This window comes from Diceros bicornis, chromosome 35, assembly GCF_020826845.1.
Source record: "Diceros bicornis minor isolate mBicDic1 chromosome 35, mDicBic1.mat.cur, whole genome shotgun sequence".
Classification (NCBI taxonomy): domain Eukaryota; kingdom Metazoa; phylum Chordata; class Mammalia; order Perissodactyla; family Rhinocerotidae; genus Diceros; species Diceros bicornis.
In genome coordinates, this window is record NC_080774.1 from 23,813,790 (window position 1) to 23,840,060 (window position 26,271).

Consider the following 26,271-nt stretch of genomic DNA (forward strand, 5'->3'; position numbering starts at 1 on the left):
TCCTGTGAGGTGGGGACCTCAGAACCTAAAAAGTCAGTTCCTGGGATGTGCTCACCTGGTACCTCAGCAGCCCAAGGTGCTCAACCACACATGGGTTGGTAAGAAAGGAAAACATGTAGCTGAAGGGCCTGTGGGGAGAAAGGCACTGGGAATGAAAGGCAGGTGTGGGCCGTGGCAGATGATGCCGCTACCACAGCCTCTGTGAGAGCCTGAAGGGGCTGGTGCCATCATGAGGTGAAGCCAGGGAGCAAAACCAGGTAAGAAAAGGACAGAAGGTCCTGCCATGCCCAAGGAAAGAGAAAGAAATAGCCAGTGCAGAAGAAGGAGCCATCAGGGGCTGCAGAATCTGCCCTGACAGCTGAGGTTGGGGTTGGCCACCTGGGTCTGTGAGGGAGCACAGGAATAGCTACGTGCTGTCACCAGCAGCCCCCTCACCGTACCCCTGCTTTGGGATCACAGAGAGAGCTTCTCATCCCTGTCAATTTCCTCCACATCACCCACAGGCAAAGTCCTTCCAGGCCACTCAAAAACCACTGTTCCAGCTCCCAAGACTACCTCAGGGACCCACTACTTTGCTTCAGAGCATTTTGAAGACCTTTCTCAGCAAATCTACCTCTTGCCACAAGCAACCTTCAAGACTACAAAGGGGTGGCCAATTCCTCTCCAGATGCACCACTCAACACACACATAATGCACACACAGCTCCATGCTCTGCTGCTCACATCTGCTAACAGGAGGCTAGCTGGACCGCTCAAGCTCTCGGCTCTCATGCCTGTGCTCTGGTGGCCAGAGGTAAGCTATGGACTTGGGTGAGGCTCCCACCCGTGTGCGTCCTTCTCTGCCCAGGATGCAGCCCCCTGGAAGTAAGAGATGTAGCCACTGGAAGTAAGACTCTGGAGTCGAGAGACCGCGCCAGTGGGGCCTAGTATTGGTGCTCTGTGGGACAGTCTAATCACCGTAATTCAGAGCTGTCCCCAGCCAGACACTCCACCAGCGCCCCCTACCCCCCAGGGCCAAGTGCTGCCAGCAAACAGCTCTCACCCACTCCAGATCAACAGCAGAAACTCTAGGCTGCCCTGCCCTGCCCACCCTTCTCAGGGAACAGGTTTGGTAGGACAGGAATGTTTGCTGAAGCCTGAGGTATGTCAACAAAGAGCTGGTGGCTGGCAGCTCTGTCTCACTGTCTGCCTGTCACCAGTCCCAAGATCCTGGGAGAAACCCTGATGCCTGGGGCCAGGTCTGGCAGGTAAGCCGGGGCAACCCCGGGTAAGCCAACTGCCTCCCACAGTTCCCTAAGGGAGCAGGCTGGAGGAGCTGCCCAGCCCCCAAGAAGCCCCATGAATGGAGGGGTGTTCCTACCCTGGCAGCCATGGGACAGGGAACAATGGATAGGGTTGGGGAGGGGAACACATGGCTGCAGAGGGCACCCTCTCTGACTGGCTTCTGACCCCTAAGGATACTAGTTTGGCTCTGGCCATCCCCAGGGCTGACAACCCCTTAAGCAACACAGGTGAACCATGTCTGGCCAGGCTTGGACCAGGCAGGAGAAAGAGTAGAGGATGGGAAACCACGAAGTGTTTAGGGTTCTGTGGTCCTGCTGAGCAGGACCCCAAAGGCCCAGAGCACAGGGCCCAAGGCAGTCAGGGAAGTGGTCTCAGTGTCCCCTCCTGAGGACCAAGAACTGGGAGGTGGCCCACTGAGCCCAAGAAAGCAAACCTGAGTAGTTGTTAAGAGAAAGAGCTAGAAGGGCAGTTGGGCACTTGATGGTGGTTACATCATCACTCATACTGCAGAGGTCCAGGTGAGCACAGGGAGGATCGCTGCCATGGGGAGGACGCCAAGAGACACAGAAGGAAGGGCAGGGTGAAGGAAGGGCAACTCACGTCAAACTTTCCAGGGTTCTGCTGCAGCTTCACCTTGCCTCCTGACAGGTACTGCCAAGCACGGCCTCGCAGAGAAGGTGGGATGCCCTTCTGGCACCGCAGACGGATCTGAAAGTCAAAATGAGGGCTGTGCCCATGCACCTGGGCAGCAACCCCAGAGGCTGCAAGCCAGCTTAGCTCCTCTGCCAGTGCTTGGCCAGCCTTTGGTGAGTACAATAGCAAGAGCAGAAAAGGAAAGAAAAGAAAACTTTCCTACTGTTGCTAAAATGCAGATCCTATGATTTGGGGGCCCGAGGGGGTGGGGGGCAGGGCGGTGGAGTGTGACTGCAATTAGATATGCTGCCACCAGGTGATGGCAGAGTCCCCATGTCCACTGGTCCGGTGACAACACAGGTATTCCTGAGATCTACCACAGAATTCTGAATCCCTATCACCATTTTCTGAATCAAAATGGAACCACACAAGTTGGAGGAGCCCCATAGGATGTCACTAGGGAGGGATCTGCAGGGTGCAGAGCACAGCTGCAGCCACCGGGAGGGTAGCTCATGAGATGACTGAGAATGTGCCCAGAGATGTGGCTCCAGGCACTTTCACAGGGATATTTGTTTAAGCAGCTGTGTGGCAGGACACAGCCAGCCTAGAGAGGAGAGATCTCGGCAGAACTCAGAAGGAAGACGGGCGCTGATAAGAATGGCTCCCTCTTTGCTCTGGTCAAGAATCCCCTCCTCTGCTCTCCCTGACCCTGAGCTCCCATGATCACCAGCCTGAGGCAGAAGCAGCTGGCCTGGGTGCAAGTCCTGATCCCAGCCTTTGCTAAGATGGTACAGGTCTTCCCCACCACTCACAGACTGCAAGAGGTGAGGGAGGAAGAGTCTGGGGTAGCTCATGACCCAGAGCTAGTGCTCAATTCATGTGCTAGCTGTTTTCATCAGAAAAAGGCTTCCACTACTAAAACCCAGTCTAAAAAACCATCATCTCTTTTACAAATGTGGAAACTGTGGCAAAGAGTGGGAAAAATATTAAGGTCACACTGTCAGGGATCCCACTACCTCCTAGCTACAGCACACAGGCTGAAGGGATCAAGCCCATGCACTTTCCATTTCACTGGCCTCTCAGAGCCAGGCAGGGAGGCAATTCCCCCTGGGCTTGGGGTGGAATGAGGCTCTGAGGCAGCTACCCTGATTGTCCTCCTTGACCTCAAGGCCAAGGGTCAAGGAGAGTGAGGGCAAAGGCAATGGCACCACTCCTACAGAATAGGGTTGGGGAGTTGGCCATTGACACTTCCCTCAGCCCCTGCACTAAGCAGTCTGGCCTGGAATGAAGGAGATGGGAGCTCAGGGCAATGAGAAGAGCACCCAGATGTGGGTTTGAATCCAGCACTGTCCTTGAGCCAATCACTTCTCATCTATGAATACTTAGGATTCTATTAGAAGGGGGAAAAAATGTGCCTAGTATGGGGCCTAACACACTGTCCATGTTCAGTAAATGATGGCTTCCTCTCGACCCCTCCATCTCAGAAGGATGTCTGACACACAAGCCCCAGGGCCTTGCGCTCATACCTAACCTCCCCTCCCTGGAAACCCCCTCAAACAGTCCTGCTGGAAACTCTCAGAGGAGGCAGCATAGAAGGTCCAGCCTTCCTGATGACCAATGCAAACAAGAGAAAACTTTCCAAGGGTCAGAGAGAATCAAGAACCAGGAAGGAGACAGGCTGAGGGCAGTGGGGGAAAAGCAGAGTGGCTGGTCAGAGGAGCCAAGCTCAAGCTTCTGGGACTGCCTGCAAAGTGAGGAGAGGAAGAGAGTGGAAGGGAACTGCCCCAGACTCTGGGAACAGTTTCCTGCTGCTGTGGGACAAGGGTATCTTAAGGAAGCCACTTGGCTTTAGCAAAGGGATGCAGTATGGCCCAGAGCCACAGATCCTTTAGGCTCTCCCCAGGGCCAAGATTAGCCAAGCCAGCCCCCATATCATCACAGCCCCCTGTCATATTTGGCCTGCCCAGGGGAGCCCAGGAACACCTTCTGTCCACTAAGGTTCTCAAAGAGGCCCAGCCCTCACTCAAGCCCAGGGCTGGGCAGTGACAGCCAGGAGTACAGCCATCCTTTCCCATTCTGGCCTCTGGAATCCTCCTCAGCACAGAAGTGCTAGAGATGGCAATCTCCACCTGCCTGCCTTAGGGTGGAGGCAATGATGGGGACCAGTAAGGATAAAGCGAGAAAGTGCTCTGGCAAACAGGATGAATAAAGGATTACCACGGGAAAGGAGGTCTCTGATGACAGCTGAGTGAGGCCGCACCCTGCTTGCTGAACTCTAGGAGGGCAGGGCCACAGCTTGAGCAGAGCTCTACAGGGGAAGATAGCATTCCAACCACAGCCCTGCCTCCCTGCAGGGCTGGGTCCCCCTCCTGGGGACTCAGGATGAGTCCAGAAGTGTTTGGTCTGGACCCACTTCCTGAAACAGGTATTGTCCTTCCTGTGCCACGACTTCCTGACCACAAGGAGAGCCCAAGCCTGTACAGCCAGGCAAGAAGAGCTCCCAGGGCCAGTGTGGCCACAGCTGAGGCCACAGGAGCAGAGCAGAGGTCTAGGGCCTTTGGGTAGGGTGGGGTGAAGCCTCTTGTGGTGGCCCCTGCTGGGAAGGGGTAGCCCTCAGCCTCTAACCACAGTGCCAGGGAAGCAAAGGGGAAGAGGAAGTGGTGCTGGCTGCTCTGCTGAGAGGAGCTCCCCAAAGCTCCCCTCTGGAATCCCCATTTGCAAGGGAGGCTGCGGCAAGATGGCCAGAGCCACTGTCCCTGCCAGCCACTAGTTACCACAACAGACAGTGGAGAAGGAGCTGAAACTCAGGGTAAGAGCCTGAGGGGTGAGGCAGGAAAACAGACCCCAGAGTTAGGCATGAAGCAACTGAGGAACAGCTGCCTTACAAAAATTTTAAAAAGAGAAAGATTTTCTAATAGGCAAAAAATGAGTGCCCCAAACCCCACAAAGAACAGCAAGAAAGAGCCCAGGCCTGGATACACCTCTTTTCCCATGGGCACAGGGCACAGTCACTGCCTCGTGGGAGCTTTGCAACAGGATTGTCATTCCCACTTGACCAGGGAAACTGAGGCTAAGAGGGTGAAGTGACTCACCCCAAGTTACACAGCTAGCCAAGGGCATGAAGAGAGAAGGCAGTGGGCCTGGACCCAAGCCCGTGCCTGACCTTCAGTCCTGAGCTTTCTGCTAGGCCCTGCAGCCAGCTGTGCCAGCCTGGGCTGGAGCACCCTGTCAGCTGACGACAGTGGGCCGGTGGGTTCACTCCACGCACTGGGAACTTGTGCAGAGAGACCCTGGCTGTGAGGGTCTCTCTGGGCAGACCTCCACTAGGCCAGGGAGTAACTAGATCCTGTCAAGGTGGTCGAGGGCATCAACACACACACGTAAGAGTGGTGGGCAAGGACATGCCTATCGGGTGATAGAGTTAGCGCCTAAAGATAGCCTGCCTAGAAAAGGTCCAAGGGTGTTTTCATTTTTATAAGACCATTAAACTGTGAGGTTACTTTTCTTTCTTTTTGCTTTGGCCAGGAGGCAGGAGCGAACTCATTAAATTAATCTAGAGGGTGAAGTTCCCTTATTGTGGTGGTTTAGAGTACAGGCAGTGGGGCCGGCCCGGTGGCATAGCAGTTAAGTTCATGCATTTCGCTTCGGCGGCCCGGGGTTCGCAGGTTCAGATCCTGGGTGTGGACCTACTCACCGCTCATCAAGCCATACTGAGGCGGCGTCCCATATAGAAGAGCTACAACTCTACAACTATGACATACAACTATGTACCAGGGCTTTGGGAGAAAAAAAAAAACAAGAGGAAGACTGGCAACAGATGTTAGTGCAGGGCAAATCTTCCTCAAAAAAAAAAAAAAAACAGAGTACAGGCACTAAAATTAGTCTGCCTAGGTTCAAATTTTGATTCTACAGGTCATCCATAAAGTGAGGATACTACTACTGTCAACCTCCCTGGGGTGTTATAAGGATTATCCAAGTCAAGTGCCCAGCACTCTACAAATGTTCAACACATGTTAGCTATTCTTGGTATTATAAAGTCCTCTCTGATAGGTGGTAAGCAGCAAAAAGGACTTATCCCAAGAGGGCCGGAGGAAAGCTGCCTCTAAGGGCTTTTGGCAAAGAGCAGCTTTGAAGTTTGACTCCCGGACAAAGTTTGCATGAGTCTGAAGTCATCTGGGAGGACCAGGTGAAGGTTGGCCCTGCCCTCCAGCCAGCTTCTGCTCCCGTTTCAGAGCTGGCACATGGGGGTCACCTAAGGCAGCTGGCAGTTGGAGAAGCCCCTGCCCCTCTAAGCTGATGCAGTTTCTCCCTCTTCCTCTTCCTCTGCAGGCTGCTAACTCCCAGCACAAGGCCCCAGGCCAGGCCCCTCACCTTTTTGTGCTTCTTGGCCATCCATTTGTCCCAGTTGTTGAGCATGTCCAGCCACTTGGACTCTCTCTGCCTCAGCACCTCCAGGGGGACTTCCTCCAGCCTGTGGAGCAGAGGGCAGGGCCCATCAGCAGTGCCAAGAGAAGCAAAGGCCCTGGCCTAGGCCCCAGTCCCAGCCTGGCTGGGCCTCCATTCTTCCCCCGGCCTTCCATCCCTGCAGGTCCCTTCAGGGCTGCTAACTCAGGAACACCCTAACACAGAGGAGAGGGAACACTGTCCCCTCCCTGGAAGGCACAGGCCAGAGGGACACCAGGTTCAAGTGTCTACTCCCCCAATAAGTCAAGGGGCCAGGGGTCACTATGCCTCTCTGGAACAGAGAGCTGAGAGCCTGCATCTGTGCACCAAAGCAAAGCATTCCTGTCCCGGGTCTGTGTCGATAAATTAGCCTCTTTAGAGGGCCTGCGTGCAAGGTGCAGAGCTGGACAAAAAACCTAGTCAAACGAATACAGAAATAATATGCTCACCTCTTCACTCTAGCAAAACTAATTACTCATCATTTCCCCAATTACACCCTGGCCTTTTCCCACCTCTCAACCTTTGTTCATGCCAGTCCCTTTGCTGGAACACTCTCTAAGTTATCTCTGCTTATCAAAATCCTACACACACTTCAAAGCCCCATCAAATACCACTTGTATTTGTACATCTACTAACTGAGCAGCTATCACAGCTGTGCCAGCATTGTTCTGGGGCCAGGGCTTCTGCGCTGGCTATGGGAAAGCACTCCTGTGACCAGAACAGAGGCCTCATGGCCTTGACATTCGACTGGGCACTGAATGCCCACTAGAGCTGGTGGGGAAAACACCTCAGCATAGAGATCCACCCCAGGCAGGCAGAACCAGCACCAAAGCAGCTGAGGCAGGCTGGGCGGCAATCCCTGGCTTAGCCAGAGGGCACTTCAAGTGAATGGGCTTCCTCCAAGGAGTGAGTCCCTGGGAATTCATGGCTTCCCATAACTCTGAGCGGCAAAGAGAAGGAGGAGACTAGCATTTGTAGGCTGGGCATTCTACATATGCATTCTTGTTTAGCCTACAGGGCAATATTAGTAAAAAAACAACAACAACAAATGTGTGTACCTCTCTACACAAACATACACACTTTCTTCTTAAAATTATTTTTAAAGTGGTGGATTATGGATCTTTTAGATTTGCTTTTTTATGTTTTCCATTTAAAAAAGTACTTCAGGGTATTGGGTAAGATACCCAGGGGGTATCTTGCTCAGAGTCACACAGCAAATCAGTGGAAAAACCCGGACTCAAATTCAAGTCAGATCCTAGCCAAGAGCCTGCACTCAGTCCTGCCTGACCTCCCAGAAAGGAGCGCAGGGTCAAAGGCACTCAGGCGGCTGGGAGGAACAGGAACACGTCTCAGGAACAGGACATGGTGGGGCTAGGGTTTGGCCCAGGCCTTGATTCTCTGATTCTCTCTCTGCCGGAAGGAAATGCACTGCTGTGACTTTTACTGGTTGGAAGAGCAGAGGGAGGGGCCCTGGCAGAGCCGAGGCCTCTGAGACACAAAAGGGCAGGTCCCCTTCTTCAGTGCATTTTATCTGGGGAACTGCACAGGCCTGAGAGCTGAACAGCTGAGGAGAGACAAACCTGGCCCCCTCGACACTCTAACACTAACCATCCCCTTCCCTCTTGAACTGTTGACACTCTCACCGCCTAGAGGCAGAACCAGGGTATGAGGACACCCTTTCCCTCCCCATAGGAGAGAAGCAGAGACCACGCCTTTAGACCACGCAATTTACAAAAGGACACGTGTCTCCAGGCAACTCCAAACACCCAGGGAGCGGAAACCAAAGGCCCACACATCACAGGCTATGCTGCCTTCTACCACCTACGAAGCACTCGATTATACAAGTCAGGGGATGAGCCTTCTAGTTAACTAAATGAAAGGGGGTGCTCTACACTGAATCAATAGGAAGTTGTGGCAGTTATGGATGTGGATAATAGCTAATCCAATCCCCGCATTGAGCAGATGAGAAAACTGAGGCTCACAGAGGGAAGGGCTTTCACCAAGATTACCAGTTTCCAAAGAAGTCCCATGTGATTAAATACATGCCCACTTGACACCTCAACCCTCGCGCCAGTCTTTGTTGATAAGATCTGACTTTAGGGCCTCAGAGATACTCATTTTCCCAAATGCAGACGCACAGAGAAACACATTTAAGTTCAGCGTTTTTTAACTGATGCCAGATAATAGCTCTGGCAATTTCAAAGCCCCAACATTAAACCTCAAACCGGAATTTCAATTGGGTACAAAACAAACGACCATATTTCTTGGATGCTAAGACACTACCGATTTTAAGCTACACCACTGATTTGGCAAGTTCTCAGAAACAAACAAAAAACCCACTACTTTAAATGTACATGTCAACTGAAAGATCCATATTGACTTTTAAAACTTTAAATTGGGAAAATTTTGAGGAAATATGGTCATTTGAATAGCTTCTCCTCCAACAGCAGAGGAGATTAACCCACTTGGAGACGGTGAGAAGGAAGACACAGGAGGTCTGGCTGTAGCCAGTACCCAGCACATCACATGCTCTGTGGGTAGACTTCTCTTTATGTACAGGATGTGCTCCTGAAGAGCTGCAGGCTATCCATTTTTCAAAAATTAGAAGGTTCATATATCCTTCAGTCTAGTCAGTTTGGATCTCAGAAGGCATCTGATCAGACTGCTGTCTGATATAGGAATCCCTTCTAGACCAGGCAAGCCCCTTGCCCTCTCTGAGCCTCAGTTTCTCTATATGACTGAACAGCTTGCATTGTGAATTGACCCTCAAAGGATGCCCAGAAAGGAGCCATGAGATGAAGCTGGGGTCAGGGCAAACAGTGTGATGGTGTAGAGGCCCTGGGGTGGCTTCCTCCTGACAGTGCAGGGAGAGCATGAGCCAGTTTCTAGTGACAGGAAAGCTGACCAAATGGCCAGTTTAAGGGACCAAAGGGCCCATGGGGGATGCTTCAGAAAACCTCGCTTTCCTTAAGGCAGCCTGAGGGAGTTTCTGCAACCAAAAGAACCTAATGAGAACACTTTCTAGTGGCCCAGCCTCTGCAGGAACTCCTTCAGGAATGTGGCCTCATTATCTCCAGGTGAAGCCACCCTATTGTGAAGTTCTTACTGTTAAAACTTTCTTCCCCAAGTAATGCCAAAATTTTCCTGGTACTTTCTACCTATAATCTATAATCTCAACACCCCCTTCTAAGGCTGCACAATTCTCAGCCAGACCAGTCTCATACCAGGCACACATGTGCTTATCCCTTGTCACCCACCCATCCTACCTGGAATGCTCTTCCCTCTCCCCACTCCAAGTCACAGAACTATACTGACCCTTTCAGGGCCCAATAAAATTTTATATTTATAATAATAAAACCCACAACTTCAACAATAACAGCAGCAATAGTAGTTACCATTTATACATCATTTACTACTTACCAATTTCTTCCTAAATGCTTTACATACATTATTTCCTGTATATTTCATAATAACCCTACCCTAATATCATTCTCCCCATTTTACAGAAGTAGAATCCAAGACTTAGTAAGGTTAAGTGCCTCACTCAAGGCGTTGTAGCTGTAACTGAAAGAACCGGGACTCAAACCCAAGCCTGCCTGACTCCACAGCCCATGCTCCTTACCCTTGCACTACACTCCTCTGTCCCTACAGGTCAAGCCCTCAGCCTCCACGCCTGCCCAGATCTCATTAACTGTCCTGCAACCTGCAGGCCTTCATCTTGACTTAGAACACCATTTCTCAAAGTTTTTAAACTGAGACCCACAGTAAGAAACATTTTATACTGAGATTACATATATATAACTGAAATATATTTTATGAAACAATTTACTCTTACATGTACTAAAGCAGTTTAATTATATATTATTATATTCTGTTTCTTTTTTTTTTTTCTTTTGTGAGGAAGATCAGCCCTGAGCTAACATCCGTGCTAATCCTCCTCTTTTTGCTGAGGAAGACCGGCTCTGAGCTAACATCCATTGCCTAATCCTCCTCCTCTTTTTACCCCCAAAGCCCCAGTAGATAGTTGTATGTCATAGCTGCACATCCTTCTAGTTGCTGTATGTGGGATGCCGCCTCAGCATGACCGGAGAAGCGGTGAGTCGGTGCGCGCCTGGGATCCGAACCCGGGCCGCCAGTAGCGGAGCAAGTGCACTTAACCGCCAAGACACGGGGCTGGCCCCTCTTTTTTCTTTCTCTTTTTTTTTAATTAATTAATTAATTTTTTCCCCCAAAGCCCCAGTAGATAGTTGTATGTCATAGTCGCACTTCCTTCTAGTTGCTGTATGTGGGATGTGGCCTCAGCATGGCTGGAGAAGTGGTGTGCCGGTGCGCGCCCGGGATCCGAACCCGGGCCGCCAGCAGCAGAGCGCGCGCACTTAACCGCTAAGCCACGGGGCCAGCCCCTCTTTTTTCTTTTTTAATGCTAGCCACAATTCTCCAAAATTGATATCAGCACTAATCAATAATGAATCAAGACATGAAGTCTGAAACGAGCACTTCATTACAACTTGCTCATATTGCTCAGCACTTTCCCTTCCTAACTGGACTGGATCTTGAACTTCTGTAATTCCTACCATGCACCTCACAGGTGTTCAACAGGGGCCTGGTTGGTTTTTGCCATGACATCATTATTTTCATCTGCATTGCATGCAGGGCTATAAGCCAGTGTGGCCTACAGTAGTTTTATTTGTGCCCCTAATAGCCCAGTAAGGTGGATCCCTCATAGATAAATTACTATTTCCATGTCTCATGGACTATTTGGTCCATGAGAAACTTGACCCAATCAGAGAGGCTGTATGATTTGGGCAAAGTCACAAAGCTAAGAAGTGGTAGAACCAGGGCTTTCCCTCTGCCACAGCGACTCATGTGCTGCTTCTGACTCCCCTGGGAAGGCTGTGGGGGAAAATCAGGCTGTTCTCAGATACTGCCGAGGGCTCCGTATCTGACTCCCAAGCCCCTAGAGACAGTCTAACCCCCTCCTCCAGTGTTCTGATTGCCCCAGTGAGTGGCCTGCCCATACCTAGCAATGCTCAGGGAGGCCAATATGCTGGATGAGCACAGCTTGCAAGCACAACCTCAGTTGGAGATAGCAAGCCTGGGCAATGTGCCATTTGCCAGCCGCCCCCTCCTGAAGCAGAGAGGCACAGAGGAGACAAAGGTGGGCAGCCAGGGAACACCTGATCCCAGATTATGTCGGGCTCTCAGGCAAAGATAGGCTTAGCTGTGCTGTGCCATGCTATGGCCCAAGGCGGCAGTGACATGCCACTGACCCAATGCTCTGCAGGCTCCCAGTTCCCTAGCCTTCTCCCCAAACTTAGAGGCTGGAGGCTTCCAAGAGGTCAGAGGGACAAGATCATGGCTACTGAGACCACAGGCTAGGGCTCTCTCCCCTTGTCCTTCCAGTTGTCTGCTTTCTGCCCAAGCACACCTCAGCCCCTCTGGTTGGCAGACTCAGCCAAATATGGTGCCCATGCCCACGACTCCTTTATGCAATGGTGGAAAATAAAACTTGATCCCAAGGAACCAGTCTAAGCCCGTCCTCCAAGCCTCACTCTCCAAATCAGTCCAAAGGAAGAGAAATACAGCCTCAGCAGAAAGGCCAAGGTCACAGACCACAGGATTGATCCTCGTCATCTCAACAACTGGGGAGGCCAGGAGGGCTGTGGGGGAGAATGAACAGGGAGGGGACTTTGAAGCCAACCAACCTAGGTTTCCATTCCAGCTCCTCCATCTGGGAGACCATGGGCAAAATACTTGCCCTCCCTAAGTCTCAACTACTCCATCTCTTTTTTTTTTTTGGTGAGGAAGATCAGCCCTGAGCTAACATCTGTTGCCAATCCTCCTCCTTTTTGCTGAGGAAGATCCACCCTGGGCTAACATCCGTGCCCATCCTCCTCCACTTTATATGGGACGCCGCCACAGCATGGCTTGACAAGCAGTGTGTCGGTGCATGCCTGGGATCCGAACCCGCAAACCCCAGGCTGCCGCAGCGGAGTGCGCACACTTAACCACTGTGCCACCGGGCTGGTCCACAACGTCTTCATCTTTAAGTGGGACTATAACGCACACCTTGCATTTTATAGGACTGCAATGAGGAATAAGTGTGTATAAGGGCCCAGCCTGATGGGTGGCCAGCAAATGGTAGCTATTAGGTAACTGTTATTTGCAGCTTATCCAGCACTTTCACATCTCTTTTCTCATCTAACTGTTCCACAGACACAGCCACATACACATGCAGCAGGGAAGGATTATCCCCATTTTACCCATGAAGCAATTGACTGCCCCAAGAGATTAAGTAATTTACTCAATGACAGACTGTAACTCCTAGCTTCGGATCCCAGCTCTACCACTTGATGGCTGTGTGAAATGAGACAGGCTGCTCTACTCTCTGAGCTTCTGGTTCCCCATCTGTAATATGGGAGCAATGCCATGTCCTCAGAGGGCAGTGATAAAGATCACACGAGGCAGTAAGAGCTGACACATTTCCAGGACTGGGCATGTACCAGCTCTGCAAGCACTAAATATGCACACAATTCCCCAAGGAAGTAGCTTTTATTACCTCCATTTAATAGACAAGAAAACTAAAGCTCAGCACAGTTGAGTAATCTGCCCCAGGTTACGCAGCCTGGAAGTGGAGGCTGCCACTTGAGCACTAAACTATCCGATAAATATAAAGTGCCCCACATGTAACAGGGCCTCAATACCTGTCACATTCCCTTTCCTCTTCTTCAATACCCAGTAATGCAGAGAACCACTACCCTCTGTGTTGAGAAGGGCAGGAGTGAGCAAGATGAAAGTGTGGAAAATTGGGAAGTGGATGTGCAGAGACAGCACAGCCAATCACAGATCCAGGGACAAGAAGGGTCAGGGAGCTCCCCTCCCCACTCAGAACTGGAAAAAGAAGTGAGGATAAACAAAAGGCTAACCTACTTTGCACACTGGGTAACAACCTCTGGACTTCATTAACCTAAGAGGTGGTAATGACTGAAAATATAAATAGCTTTTATGCCAGCTCTGTAATAACAGATGATAGGAAATTGGAACGCAGGAGAGGGTGGGCTGGTGGTGTGCAAACGGCCAACGGTCAGGGCTGGGAGGCCTGTGTTAGTGAGTCCACCTCCTCCCCAGACAGCCAGGGAAGGCCTGCAGCCCAGAGGGAAAGTGATCTGCCCAAGGCCACACTGTGAGTCAGTGTGGAAAAGGAAGATGGTCTGCAGCAGCCTGGCACTCCCTCCTGTGGCCTGGCAGCCCCTGGCTTAGAAGGAGGGCAGTGTCCAGTGAGAGGGTGAGAGAGAGTCTAGCTTGCTTCATTCTCCCCGACTCCCAGTGCAAGCTAGTTCTGAGCCTGCCTCCCTTTCCCATAAGGAATTCCTGGCTGTGCTCCTTCCAGCCCTGGGTCAGTGCACAGTGGTAAACAGGTTCTCTCCACCCTCCACCGGCCCCGGTGCCCTGGGCCTTTGCCCAGCTCTCCACTCTGCTCAGCTCCACCCCCTCAATGTCGGACGGAAGAAATGGCTCCTTTAGGCACCAAGCTTGCTGGCTCCAAAAAGCAAGGAATCCACCCTCCCCCACCCCCACTCAGCTAGGGCAAGGCACAGACCACAACAGAAACCCTCTGGGCAGCTCTCTCTGACAACTGCAGAAAGGTATGGAGACTATTCTTAACAGAAGACATCCCTTCCCCAAACCCCTACCCCTACCAGGCAGAGAGAGTAGTGCTTGAAATTCCCATCAACAACTGGGTCCTCAGATCACAATCTCACTTCAGGTCCCTGGGGCCACCCTGACTCATATATGGCCCTCTCACCCATCCTTACCAAATGGCTAGATCTTATTGATTGATCTTACCAAATTAGTTTTGACTCACTGCTTATATAAGGTCCCTCCTCTGCTAGACTCCTTTAAGGCTCCCTACTGCCCTCCTTGTCCAATAGAAACCTCAGGCCCTGGCTCTCGGGCCCTCCCATTCCCTTCAAACTTCCCTCTTTTTTCCCCAGCCCCATTTCTAGATGGCCCTCTCTCTGAGCTGCCCTCCCTCACCCCTACCCCCACTCATCTTCCAACGCCTCATTCAGAAATCTCTCTCATCTCTACAAAACCTTTCCTAACTACTCCAGGGAGAGAACACAATCAGCACCTCATTATATTCCATACACATCTCTCTAGAGCCTGTGTTCCAGGCTCTGAATCTACAAAGATGAATAAAATGCAGTCCCTGCCCTTGAGCAGGTCAATCTGGCAGAGGAGACAGGTGGGTGAGTAAACAACTAGCACACATAGAAGTGCGCTCGTAGAAACATGTAGAAGGTGCTAGGAGACTGCATGAAGCCCCCAGGGTGGGGGTGGGGGTGTTTAGGCAAAGCTTTAAAGGGGAGCTGACTTTTGAGATGGTCCTTGAAGGGTGACAGGAAGTGGCCAGGGGGAGAAAGGAGAAAGGGAACACCAGGCAGAAGACTCAGTATGAGCAAGCACAAGTCAACAGAAAAGGGCACGGCTTGTTTGGGGAATGTGAGCCATCCAGTGGAGTGGGGACGGCTTCTCCACCCAACTATCAGCTCTGCTGAGGCAGCATTCCACAAGAAGGTGTGCTCCTGGAGGGCAGGGGCTGTGCTGGTCTCATTCTCTGCAGTATGTCCTGGGCCTAGAACAGAGCCTGGTACCTAGCTGGTGCTCAGTAAATGTGTGTTGACAGATTCATTAGCTTTGTGACCTTGGGTTCCGCAGTGAGATGAGAACACTGTCCTCTACCTTGAGATCAGGTGGGTAAAACACAGACAGTGCTTGATAAAGGGCACTCCCTCTCTGGCCAGATACCAGCTCTGGATTTCCTTGAAGTCCAGCACAGGGCTGACCACAGATGTGTCTGATGATGGCCTTTTACAACATTATAATCCCAATATTCAATTAACATAACTGCATGTCTGTTATAACACTTACCAGGCACTTGCTATGCACCAGACACAGTGCTCAGCACTTAACTTACATTATTTCATTTAATCCTGACATCAAGCCCACGAGACAGGTCCTCTAATTATCAACCCCCTTCTGCAAATGAAGAAACTCAGGTTTTCAGCAAGCCAGTAACTCTCCAAGGTCCAGGGTGAGTAGAGGACAGCCCTGGGAGGTGAAGAAGCCCTGCTCTTCTCCTGCTGTCACTCAACTCCAGCACTGAGTGCTGTTCACGAGGCTGGGTGCCCACAAGCCTTACTGCTGGGGAGCTTGGAGCTTAGTGGATTCAGAGCCATAAACTGTGTGATGCTTGGCAAGTTACTTTAGCTCTCTGGGATTTGGTGTTTGCCTTTGTAAAATGGGGATTATGATGATGGCTATGTCTCACAGAATTAAATGAGGTGGTGTCAGTGAAAGCCTAGTTCACCATGCAGGCTGCTCTGTGAAATGGTGTTACCATGTGACTATGGCAAGAGGATGGAGGGGGTCATTCAGAGTCAGGACAGGAAGCCCAGGATGAAAGTCCACAAGGAACACGGAAGGAGGGTGGTGGTAATTATGAAGCAAACTCTGAGTCCTTCCCAAAGTGACTGCCACTACCCAGGAGGGCAGAGGCCTCAGGCTGCCCTATGGTTGTATGCTTTGAGTTGAATCTTTCAAGAGACCCACCTCTGTTCACACTTCTGTTTTATCTTCACAGGCCAAGGAGAAGAAAGGTCAGGCCTTCAGATAGGTCCTCTAATTATCAACCCCCTTCTGCAAATGAAGAAACCGTGCTCAGAGGCACGGTCGCTGAGGACTCTGTTCCAAATGATTCAATGAGGAACTGATGGGGGGATTCCCAACCTGCTCTGGGAGGCCAGAAAGCTCCAGACCACAAGCTGAGTGGAACTGGCTCCTGCCTTACTCCCAAGGCCCAAGGGTAGGTGGGCAGAGCACATGAGGGAATCTGGATCTTCACGCCCATACTCCCTTGTTCTCTCACTATTATGCCTAAGTCCTGAAATGAACCTCAGAGGATAATTCACACTCAAATTATAAGAGCCACCATGTACCATGGAGCCCTTACTTTGTGGCAGACACTGTGTTGGGTGTGTTGGGTGCTTTACCAACATTGCCTCCCTTAATCCTCGTAACATTTCCCACCCAATGACACTACTTGGCCTGTTTACAGACTCAGAGAGGTCACACGGCTAGAAAGTGACAGAGCCAGGACTTGACGCCAGGTCTGCTGCTGTCTTGAACCTGGGCTCTTCCAGGACCAAATTCAGGTTCTCTTTTTTTGTGAAACCAAGACAGAGATGGAAGGGATAAAAGCAGCATCCTCCAAAAGTGGTTGGCTGGAAAGGATTACTTCTGGATACACAGAGTCCAGGGCCCAGAGTGCACTGAGGAGGAACAAGAGTTCTCCATACTATGTTCCTGGGCCCCCTCACTACCCAGCTGCTCCTGCCTTGTCTTAGGGTGCAAGTGAGGGGCTGTGTGTGGAGACCTAGGACAGGAAGTATGCCATCCATCATGACAACTCAACAACAAAAACACCTCAAGAAGCCTACTAGGGAGAAGTGCAGACACTTGGGGCTGGGCTAAAGTCCTAAGGCTGAGACAGGGATGCGGAGGAGAGGCCACACAGTGGCTATCAGCTTTAGTAAGAGAAAACTGGGAAGGAGAAGTTCTGGGTTCCAGGCCCAGTTCTATAACTTGCTCAGCTTTGGTTTCCTTGTCTGTAAACAGAGTAAAATAAAACTTACCCTACTGATTTCCTATTGTTCCTGTAAGGATTACTGCAAGGTAACGGGAATGAAAGCACTTTGCAGACTAAAGAGCTAGACAAATCAAAGCATCCTTTGATTTGATTATACTTCCAAAGACATGAGGGCCACTGGTCTACACACAAAGAGAGGTCCTCTCACAAGAACAGAGCATGCTGGAAGCATTGGCCTCTGTTGGGCTGTGCCATGACAACCCCTTGCACTTGTGTAGTACCTCATAAAAAACTTCTCAAAGCACTTTTCATATACTCCAAGGTCAATCTCAGAATGTTAGAAGCAGAAGAGCTCTTCAACATCATCCACTTAAAACTGGCTTAGTTTATATGTGGAAGAAACTGAGGCTTAGAAAGATTAAGCAACTCTCTCAAGGTCACACAGCTAGTTAGGACTCAGGTCTCCTGACCCTGTTCAGCACTCTTTGTTTACACTATACTCCTAATCCAGTTATCTCATTTGATCCTCACAATCCTTTTGTATACAGGCCACACCTTTTAACTAGGTGCTTGTTGAATGTCTGACTTCCCTGCTAGGCTCTAAGTTCTGGGAGCCTAGAGGGCTCTGTACCCCCTGAGCCTAGCAAACCGCTGCACACATATGTAAGTGCTGTATGAAAAACAGGGACCATTAGCCCCTGGTAAGGTAAAAGGACGTACCTAAGTCACACACCACAAGGTTCACTGGTGGAGCCGGCACCAGCACCTTGACCCCTCTGCCTGGTTCAGAGCCCTTTCCCACTACTAGCCTAAACCCACATTGCTAGCCAGAATCTCTCATCTCTGAGAAATGGCTGGTGGTGCCCCTAAGTGCTGAGGGATTTGCCTTCTCATAGGCACTGGACTTGCTTCCACCTGTCCCAACTGAGGTGCCAGCTCTAGGAACAGAATCAAGACTCGAGGTGAGGTCAAGCCAGCCCTCAGCTGCCATCTGCCTCCCCTTGATCAGCTTATGCTGTGACCAAAGCTGTACCCTCCGCAGCTGCACACCACCCTAAGGTAGGTTTTCCATGCCTTCAGGCCTTAGTCCTCTCTCCTTGCCATCCAATATGTTTACTGGGGAGAGACCACAATGCTCAGTTCCACTCACCCCACCCCCTCCCAACCAGGCCAGCTAACCCACTCTCCTACTGGAGAGAGACAAAGAACTCCTTGATGTGCCCTGGGCATGCCAGCCATGCCAGGCACCTTGGGGAGCCCAGGGCTGTAACAAAGCAGAGTCAGCAGCAGCCCACTGTCCACTTCAGAGGAAGGTCACAGCTGGCCTTCCCTCTCTGTGGCTAGACAGCCCCAGGATGCGTTCTGTGAGAGGCCAGGACCACTTTAGCTTGTCCCAATCCTTCCCAACTACCCATCAGACCACACAGCCAGTCAGGCACCAAGCCCTACTGATTTGTTGACCTCTTCATCCTCATAGCTCCAGACCTCTTCCAGGCCTCTCCATAGTCCTTTTGGGCTGTCCTGAACTCTCCCAACTGGTCTCACTGCCTGCGATCCAGCTCCTCCTTATGCCATCTTCCACACCAGCACCCGACTGATCTTGATGAAACACAGGAGGCCTCAGTCTGACATTCAAGGCTAGGCACTGTCTGCCCAACCTACTTTCCTAGCCTCCCCTTGCTTCACATCATCCTCCTGCCTCCCGCTCTTCCTGTCACCTCTGCTCTTGACACACCACACTTCTCAAATAGCCGGCTTTTGGGGGAACTTTTGGGGGAACTTCCCATCCAAAGGAATGCCCTTTCTTGCTCCTTCTGACCCCTGGATCAAATGCCACTTCTTTCTGGGCTCCTATAGGTGGAGGTGGCTGCTTCTGCCTATATAGTCCCAGAGCAACCATACATCTCAATTATAGCCTTTACTGCTCAACATTGTAATGATTTGTTTGTGGTTCTATTTTTTTAACCAGTGTGTGAGCCTCTTGAGGGCAATAAGACACAGATGTCTTGTTCAGTTCTGTATCCCTTGTCCCACAAGAGGCTGGCAGAGTATGTGCTCAATAAATGTATGGTAAATAAGCTCACTGCTAAGAAGGATAAGCTGGCAAAAGTAAGGCTTGGCTTTCTCTCCCAGGCTCCTGATTCTGCTGCCTCCTTCCCTATCTGAAGAACAGCGAAGAGCTAAGCTGTGACAGCCTCTGAGGAGCTGGACAGGGTATGGAACAGAATGGGGTGGGCTGGGGTGAGGTGCGAGGAAGAAGGGAAAGAGAAAGATGAGATAAGGAAAGCCAAAGTTGGCAGCTGCCTTGAAATCCTGGATAGGGGGTCTCTAAGCAGGTAAAGCATCAAGAGCGTTGGTTTGCCAGTAGAGCAGCCAGGACAGTTTTCTCTCTGCCTGGGAGGGTCCCTGGGTCCAGGATAGCAGCAGATTTGCCAGGGGCAGACAAAGCAGCTAAAGGAGGCCTCCTCCGCCTCAGGTGTGCTGCCTGCAGGATAAAGAAAGTGATCAGCTAGGGACACTGACAATGGGTGGATGATAGCTGAGTTCTGCTCCAGCGGGCAATGCATCCTGGCCTGGAGGCTCAATTGGCTTGGAGTGAGGAAGAGAATGGGTAGTGCCACGTAGCTGGAGTAGCAAAGGGTTGAGAGTCAGAAGATGTGGGATCCATCCCTAATCCGGCTTCACTGTTAACTATGAGGCTTCTCCTCCATTGTTAACTGACTACAAGGCTTCTCCAAGCCTCGGATATCTCACCGTACAGGGAGCATAATCCCTGCCTTACCTACAAAGAAATACTCCTTCCAAAAGGCACAAACTGGATATCAAAGTCAGATGACCATCATGCAGTATTTTGGGGTCAAGAGCAGTGCAGTTTGGACTCTGGCCTATGGGAGGGCTAGAGCAGGCCTGATCTGGGGATGCTTTCAGGACTTCCCCAAGGATCTTCCTCACTGGGTCTTTCTCTGACTTGGCTGGCCATGGACTTGCACTGTATTGAGACCTGCCTTGCCCTCCACACTGCAATGGGGAGGTAGCCAGGTTCCTGCTAAATCCTGCTGTAGGTGTGGGGGCCTCAGGGACTGGTGAGCACCTGTCACCCAGCCTGTTGCCACCTTAGCAAGGCTTAGTCACTGGATTCAGGGTTGAGAAACAGGTTCTAGTCCCAGTTCTGCCATTTACCAGCTGGCAAACCTTGGGTACTCTTCTTCAGTGTGTTCATCTACAGAGTAGGGATAACCACCCCTCTCAGGGGAAAGTGCAAGTTCACCATTGGTGAGGGTTCACTCTTGCCCACAGGGGATGGACCTCATTGACACTCATCATCACAGCAGGAGAGCAGGAAAACAGAAAATAAAAATACAGGACCACGAGCTCCTCCAGTCTTTAACAGGAGGAAGAACATTCATTGAGCACCTACTGTGTGCCAGGCTCTTTTTGAACATCAGTTCATTTAAACCTCACAACAACACTGCAAAGTCAGTATTATCATAACCATTTCACAGTGAGGCTCAGAAAAGTGAAGAAACATGTCCAAGATCACACAGATAGCCGGACTCCAGAGCTTGTGAGGAGAGAGCACAGTGCACCTTCTTTCCCCCATCTCAGTGTAAACAGATTGGGTGGCTGGACCAGAGCCAGGACTCACTGGCCCAATGGAGGTCCTATTTCAAACCCACATGCTGGGAGGACAAAACATCAAGCAGCCCCACCGCCTTATCTCTTTCCCACAGCTTAGGATTTCCTAGCAGGCGGACACACAGGCACCTTCCCATGGCAGCAGCTGGTGCACTGGCCCCCTCCTTCACCAAGTCAAGTCTTGTCTGAGGCCCTAGAACACCCACAGGGCCACCAAACCAGATTTTCCTTTGAAGCTGGAGGAAGAGAAAATGGAGGGCCTGTGGTCTAGAGTCACAGACCAGGGCCCCACATGTGCAACTGCCTCCTTCCAGATGGGCCACCCAGGGACTACTCCATTACCAGCTGCATGCTCTCCTGGGAACTGGAGTACCTCAAGAAAAGAGGATGCTTATAAACTGGAGAAGGTAGTGCAAAGGCAGAGAGGCAGGCTCTGGCCTGCTAGGAAGGCCCTGGCCCTACCCCAACGAAAACTGGCACAGATCAAACTATACGGATGCCAATTAAGGCAGTTCTACGATTTCCAAAGTCATAGGGCTGCCATGGGTTGGCTAGGAGTAGTGGAGGGCCCAGGGGACGGGGGAACTGAATCAGAAGACAATACTGCTGTTCCAGATGTTTCTCCCTGGGCCCAGCTCAGATCCCTCTCTCCCCTAACAGGAAGCCAACACCCACGGGGTCCCAGAGAGCATAGCTTCTCATCTCATCTGGCCTGCAGCACTGAGGAGACTAAGCTGGGTGGGAAGCTCCAGCCTTAGGAGGCCAGTCCTGGCAATCACATGGGAAAAGGAAAGGGAGGTCAGCGACCCACCTCTCTCAAGCCATCTCCCGCAGGCCAGGAGACCTGGTATCCAACTGATATCCTTCTTTCCCTTCCTGACTACCTCCTCTATGCTGCAGAAGGGAGCCCCTCCCCCCAAACAGGTCTGCTCTTTTTACCCTAAAGTGTTAGGAATAGTAATATCACTTCTCCACCCCTCCCTGCTGAGGACACTTCTTTCTCCTCCTCTGGTCCTTCCTGGGCTTCAACAACCAGCTCAGTCCCCAGCCAAGCCAAAAGAACTAACGCTGCCAGCACCCCGTCTGTGCCCATGTACTGCAGGACCCTTCGCGGGCTGGCTGCTTTCTTGCCTCTCCCCACTACTACTGCTTAAGAGCAGGCAGGGACCATCTCTGGCCCACCAAAGGCTCCCTGAAGAGTAGGTTCAAAAGACAGACAAAGTGAAGAAGTGGAAAGGGCCGAGGGCTGGGCATCAGGAGTTCTGGGTTCAATTCCTGGCTTTGCTCCTAACAGACTGAAGAGATAAGGCTAATAACTTCTCTCAGGCCTCAGTTTACCCGTCTGTATGATGATGGCCAACTCTAAGGTCACTGTCAGCTTTCTGACTTGAAATATCTGTCAGTAAATGTCATTCAGTAAATAAACATTAATTAAGCATTTACTTCTTTGCAGGTCTAAGGAGAAAAAGGTGAATAAGCCTGGTCCCAGCCCTGAAGCTGATCAGTCTAATGAACTGGTAATGACAACATACTCCTGGGGCTGGCCCAGTGGCGTAGCTGTTACGTTCACAGGTTCCACTTTGGCAGCCTGGGGTTCATGGGTTCGGATCCCAGGCATGGACCTACACACCACTCATCAAGCCATGCTGTGGTGGCATCCTATATACAAAGTAGAGGAAGACTGACATGAATATTAGCTCAGGGACCATCTTCCTCAAGCGGGAAAAAAAAAAGAGGAAGATTGGCAACAGATGTTAGCTCAGGGCCAATCTTCCTCACCAAAAAGAAAAGAAAGAAAGAAAGAAAGACAACATACTCTTATCCTTGCTGGGTTGTCCCTGTTAGCCTCCTACATTGCTGAGGGAGTCAAAAGTGCTGAGTGAAGCCAGGGAAAGTGAGGGTAGCTAGGAAACTTCTGTTCTACCTGTCTGCCGCCTGATTTTCTGCTAAGGCCAGAGGCCATGTTAACGAATGGTGAAGGCAGTGGAAACGGTCCTGACCTGGGAGTCAGAAACCCCGGGTTCAAGTCCTGCTTCTGCTATTAATATGCTGTGTGATCTTAAGCAAGTTATTCTCCTCTCTGGGCCTCAGTTTCCTTATCTGTATAAGTAAGGGCTAAACTGGTCACTCTCTTAAGATCCCTTCCAGCTCAAACAGTCTATGATTTTATGATCTACTCATGCCAGGCAGCTAACAGTCACCTGAGCGGGGTTGCCTCTGATCTGCTTTCTTCCCCATCCCCCCGGGTCCTAGCAACTGCCAAAAGTGACCGTCTTGAGATGACCTTTGACCCAGGGTGACTGAAATGGACCTTTAACCTGGAGCCAGAGTCCTCTCCATCTCCACTGCAGCCATCAGTGCTAATGTTTCACTTCTCTGGGATAGCACATGGACTCCTAGCCCTCAACCACGAGACTGGGTTCAGGACGGTCACCCTGAAACTTCCCATAACTTCCTCTCTTATAGCCTTGAGCAGGGACTTACTTGTGGCTTTTTTGGAACCACAATGTAAACTAAGCAGGGAACATTCAAGCTTTCAGACACCAGAGATTTTAGGTTGACCAACGGAGTCAACAAAGTAAGGCAGGGAGAGATCCCACCTCAGCCCCAGCCCTACAGACACCAGTGATGCAGAGGGCGTCTACAAAGCCCGGGTTTGCAGTTGAAGACAGATGTCTGGCTGCCTGGTTGGGGACTACAGCCAAAGGGAGGTGCTCCCACTGAGGCCTCTCTCTGTCCACAAATACCAGACGTATGCCCTCATTTTTCTCCTCAATTCTCAGACCCTTAGAAGGAAAAGAAAGGAAACTAATAATATTTTCTGTGCCACTACTTGTGCCAGGCACTGTGCTAGGCACCTCTGCATACCTGATCTCATTTAATCCCCATAGTAATCTTGGAAGTAGAGTTACTGTTGTGCTTTACAGTGAGTAAATAGGCTCAGAGATTCAGGATCTTGCCCAAGGTCTCACAGCCAGCAAGTGTGATTTCTTCCTAAATCTGGTCTTTTTCCACTATATCACACTACTCTATTCACCGAGTTCTGGTTAACTGCCTGAGAAGCATGTAGTATGAATTCTCATCTCCTAGAACTCACCAGCAAATCTGAGCTCTTCCTTCCAAGAACCCATAAATGCAACTGGGAACTTTTTTTTTTTTTTTTGGTGAGGAGATCAGCCCTGTGCTAACATCTGCCAATCCTCCTCTTTTTTTGCTGAGGAAGACTGGCCCCGGGCTAACATCCGTGCCCATCCTCCTCCACTTTATATGGGACACCGCCACAGCATAGCTTGCTAAGCAGTGCGTCAGTGTACGCCTGGGATCCGAACCAGCGAACCCCAGGCCACCGCAGCAGAGCACGCACACTTAACGGCTTGTGCCACCAGGCCGGCCCCAACAACTGGGAACTTTTTCCCTCTTCTCAAGACCCGTTCCTTCCCAGGGCCCTGATCCCTGGTGACTGCTCCTCAACTCAAAAATATACCCTAAGTCCTCTTTGGGTTCTCACAAGCTAATACCTGGCGAACTGTGACAAAGCATCAAGTCAGGGTGAGGGATCAGAATATGGGGTACTCTCCAGAGTCCTGGACTGGACTAGGCTTAGCCTGCGCCTGCTGTGAGCAAGTGGGGAGACGCTGGAGGAGACAGATCCAGTGGGTAGGACAGAACTCTTCTTGGGGGGGGCCTACATTTCTCTAAAGGAGAAGGAGGCCTGGAGAATATGAGGCTTTGGGACTGGGGAAAATCCCGGAAGTGACCTTTATGGGGCTGACTTTTGTGTGGGGTGGGGTTTTTACAGATGGTCAAGGCACTTCCATAAGTCATAAGAGAGGCTGGAGGAGCCTTGGGCAGTCACAACAGGTCAGAGAAGGGGAGGAAGGACCCTCTGAAGTAGGGTCATGGCTGAGTCCTGCGGGCCCCCACAAGCTATAGTGTGGGGCTGTCTCTGTTGAAGGGGAGGCACATCATGAGGGAGGCTTGTGAGTTCTGTGCAGAACACTGGTCTCATGTGACAGGACAGCTGGGATGGGAGTGGGGTTTGGAGTCTATCTTTCTTCAGGGGACTGCCAGCCCCTACACACGACCTCTGTGAGGATTGGGCTCAGGGGGTTCTGTGGGGCAGCATGGCTGCCCAGTTTACCCAGCTTGGAGGGGAGGTGCTGCTCTCCCGCCTCACATTTCTCTGCCCGCCAGCTGGGTGCCTGGGGACTCTAGGGGTGGGGGATCTCGGTGAGCTATGAGCAGGGACCCTACTGTCTCCCTGCCTGCCCCCTAGTCTGTATTTCAAGAGGAAGGGCTTGTTTCCACAGCATACATGGAGACAGCCAAGAGTCTGGCCTGTGAGTGAGGCACTGTCACCCCGTGGGTACTCGGAAGGGGGAGTGTCTGCCCACCTGTTGCCACTGACAGGGAGAAATCTGCTTCTGAGGGGAGGAGGGGAGCACTCTCCGACCCTTCCTTGAGGGGAAGGGGCTGTCCGTCCCGGGGTGGGGGTGGCTGTCAGTCCATCCAGAGGTCTGTGTGCCTTGAGGTAAGGGCTGTGAGTCCTGGAGTGGGGTGGGGGCAGGGCAGTCTATCTCTTGAAGTCTGCCTAAGGTGTCCCCCCGCGTGGGGGTAGTGAGACAAGGGGTCTGTGGGTCTTGTGGGGAGGTGGCGGATGGAGGATGTCGGTCTGTGGGGGAGGGGCAGCCATCTGTGAGCCTGTGGGGGGGGGGCAAAGTCAATCAGCCTGAAGGCCGCGGTGGCAGCAGGAGGGTTGGGACAGGTGTCTGCCGTTCTGTCCCGTAGTTGGGAGGAGGACACTGGAGGCCCTTCCTGGGGGCAGGTCAGACTGCCTGGGGGTGGGGGGCAAGGGGAAGATACCCCACCCTCCCGTCTGTCCGTCCCTGCCTGTCTGTGCCCAGGTCGGAAGTAGGCTCGCGGGTGAGGGGCGGGTCGGTCTGCCTGGGCGGAGCGGGAGGGGGAGGGGGAGGGGGGAGGGGGGAGGGGGGAGGGGGGGGAGGGGGTGGGTGGGGCCGGGGAGAGAAGGAGTCGGCCGTCCCCGGTTGGGAGGGGGGCTCTGTCCGCGTCGAGGCACCCCCGCGGGTCCCGCGCCCGGCCTAGCCCCCGGCCCGAGCCCCTGCGCCACTCACGCGCCCTCGGCGCCCTGAGAGCCCACGATGAAGCCGAACTTGTCGATGCGGCGCTCTGCGAAGCCGTTGGCCTCTGAGTCGGAGCCGAGAGAGCTGAGCTCGTCGGCGGCTGCGGTGTCGGGGCCCGGGGCCAGGTTCTCCCGGGTCCCCGACAGGCTCCCCCCGGCCGTGGGCGCGCGCGGCCCGTTCTCTCCGCGGCTCTTCGCCATCCCGGCCGCGCCCGCCGCCTCAGCCTCAGCGGCCACCTCAGCCACCTCAGCCTCCTCAGCCGCCCCGCCGCCGCCGACGCCGCCGGCGCCCCGCCCACGCGCCGCGCCCATTGGCCGCCGCCAGGCCGGGGGCGGGGCCCTAGGCCCTCCCCGGGAGCGCTCCCCCCACGCCCAATAGGCGCCGCGGACCCCAGGGCCCGCCCCCCCCCCCCCCCCCCCGCGGCTGGCGCCAACCGGCCCGACGTGAGGGGGCGGGGCACCCGTCACCCAGAACCCTCCTC

General features: G+C 52.2%; 1 protein-coding gene across 1 annotated transcript in view; it reads right to left on the reverse strand.

Annotated features, from left to right (window-relative positions):
* Nucleotides 1-26,046, reverse strand: part of TBC1D10A (TBC1 domain family member 10A) — a 31,128-nt gene extending 5,082 nt beyond the window's left edge. The window contains exons 1-3 of the mRNA XM_058531767.1: nt 25,782-26,046; nt 6,288-6,387; nt 1,884-1,991 (exon numbers count right to left, since the gene is read on the reverse strand). Coding sequence (XP_058387750.1) covers nt 1,884-1,991; nt 6,288-6,387; nt 25,782-25,990 — 417 coding nt within the window. The 5' untranslated portion in view covers nt 25,991-26,046. The remainder of the gene's footprint in view (nt 1-1,883; nt 1,992-6,287; nt 6,388-25,781) is intronic.
* Nucleotides 26,047-26,271: the final 225 nt, after the last annotated feature.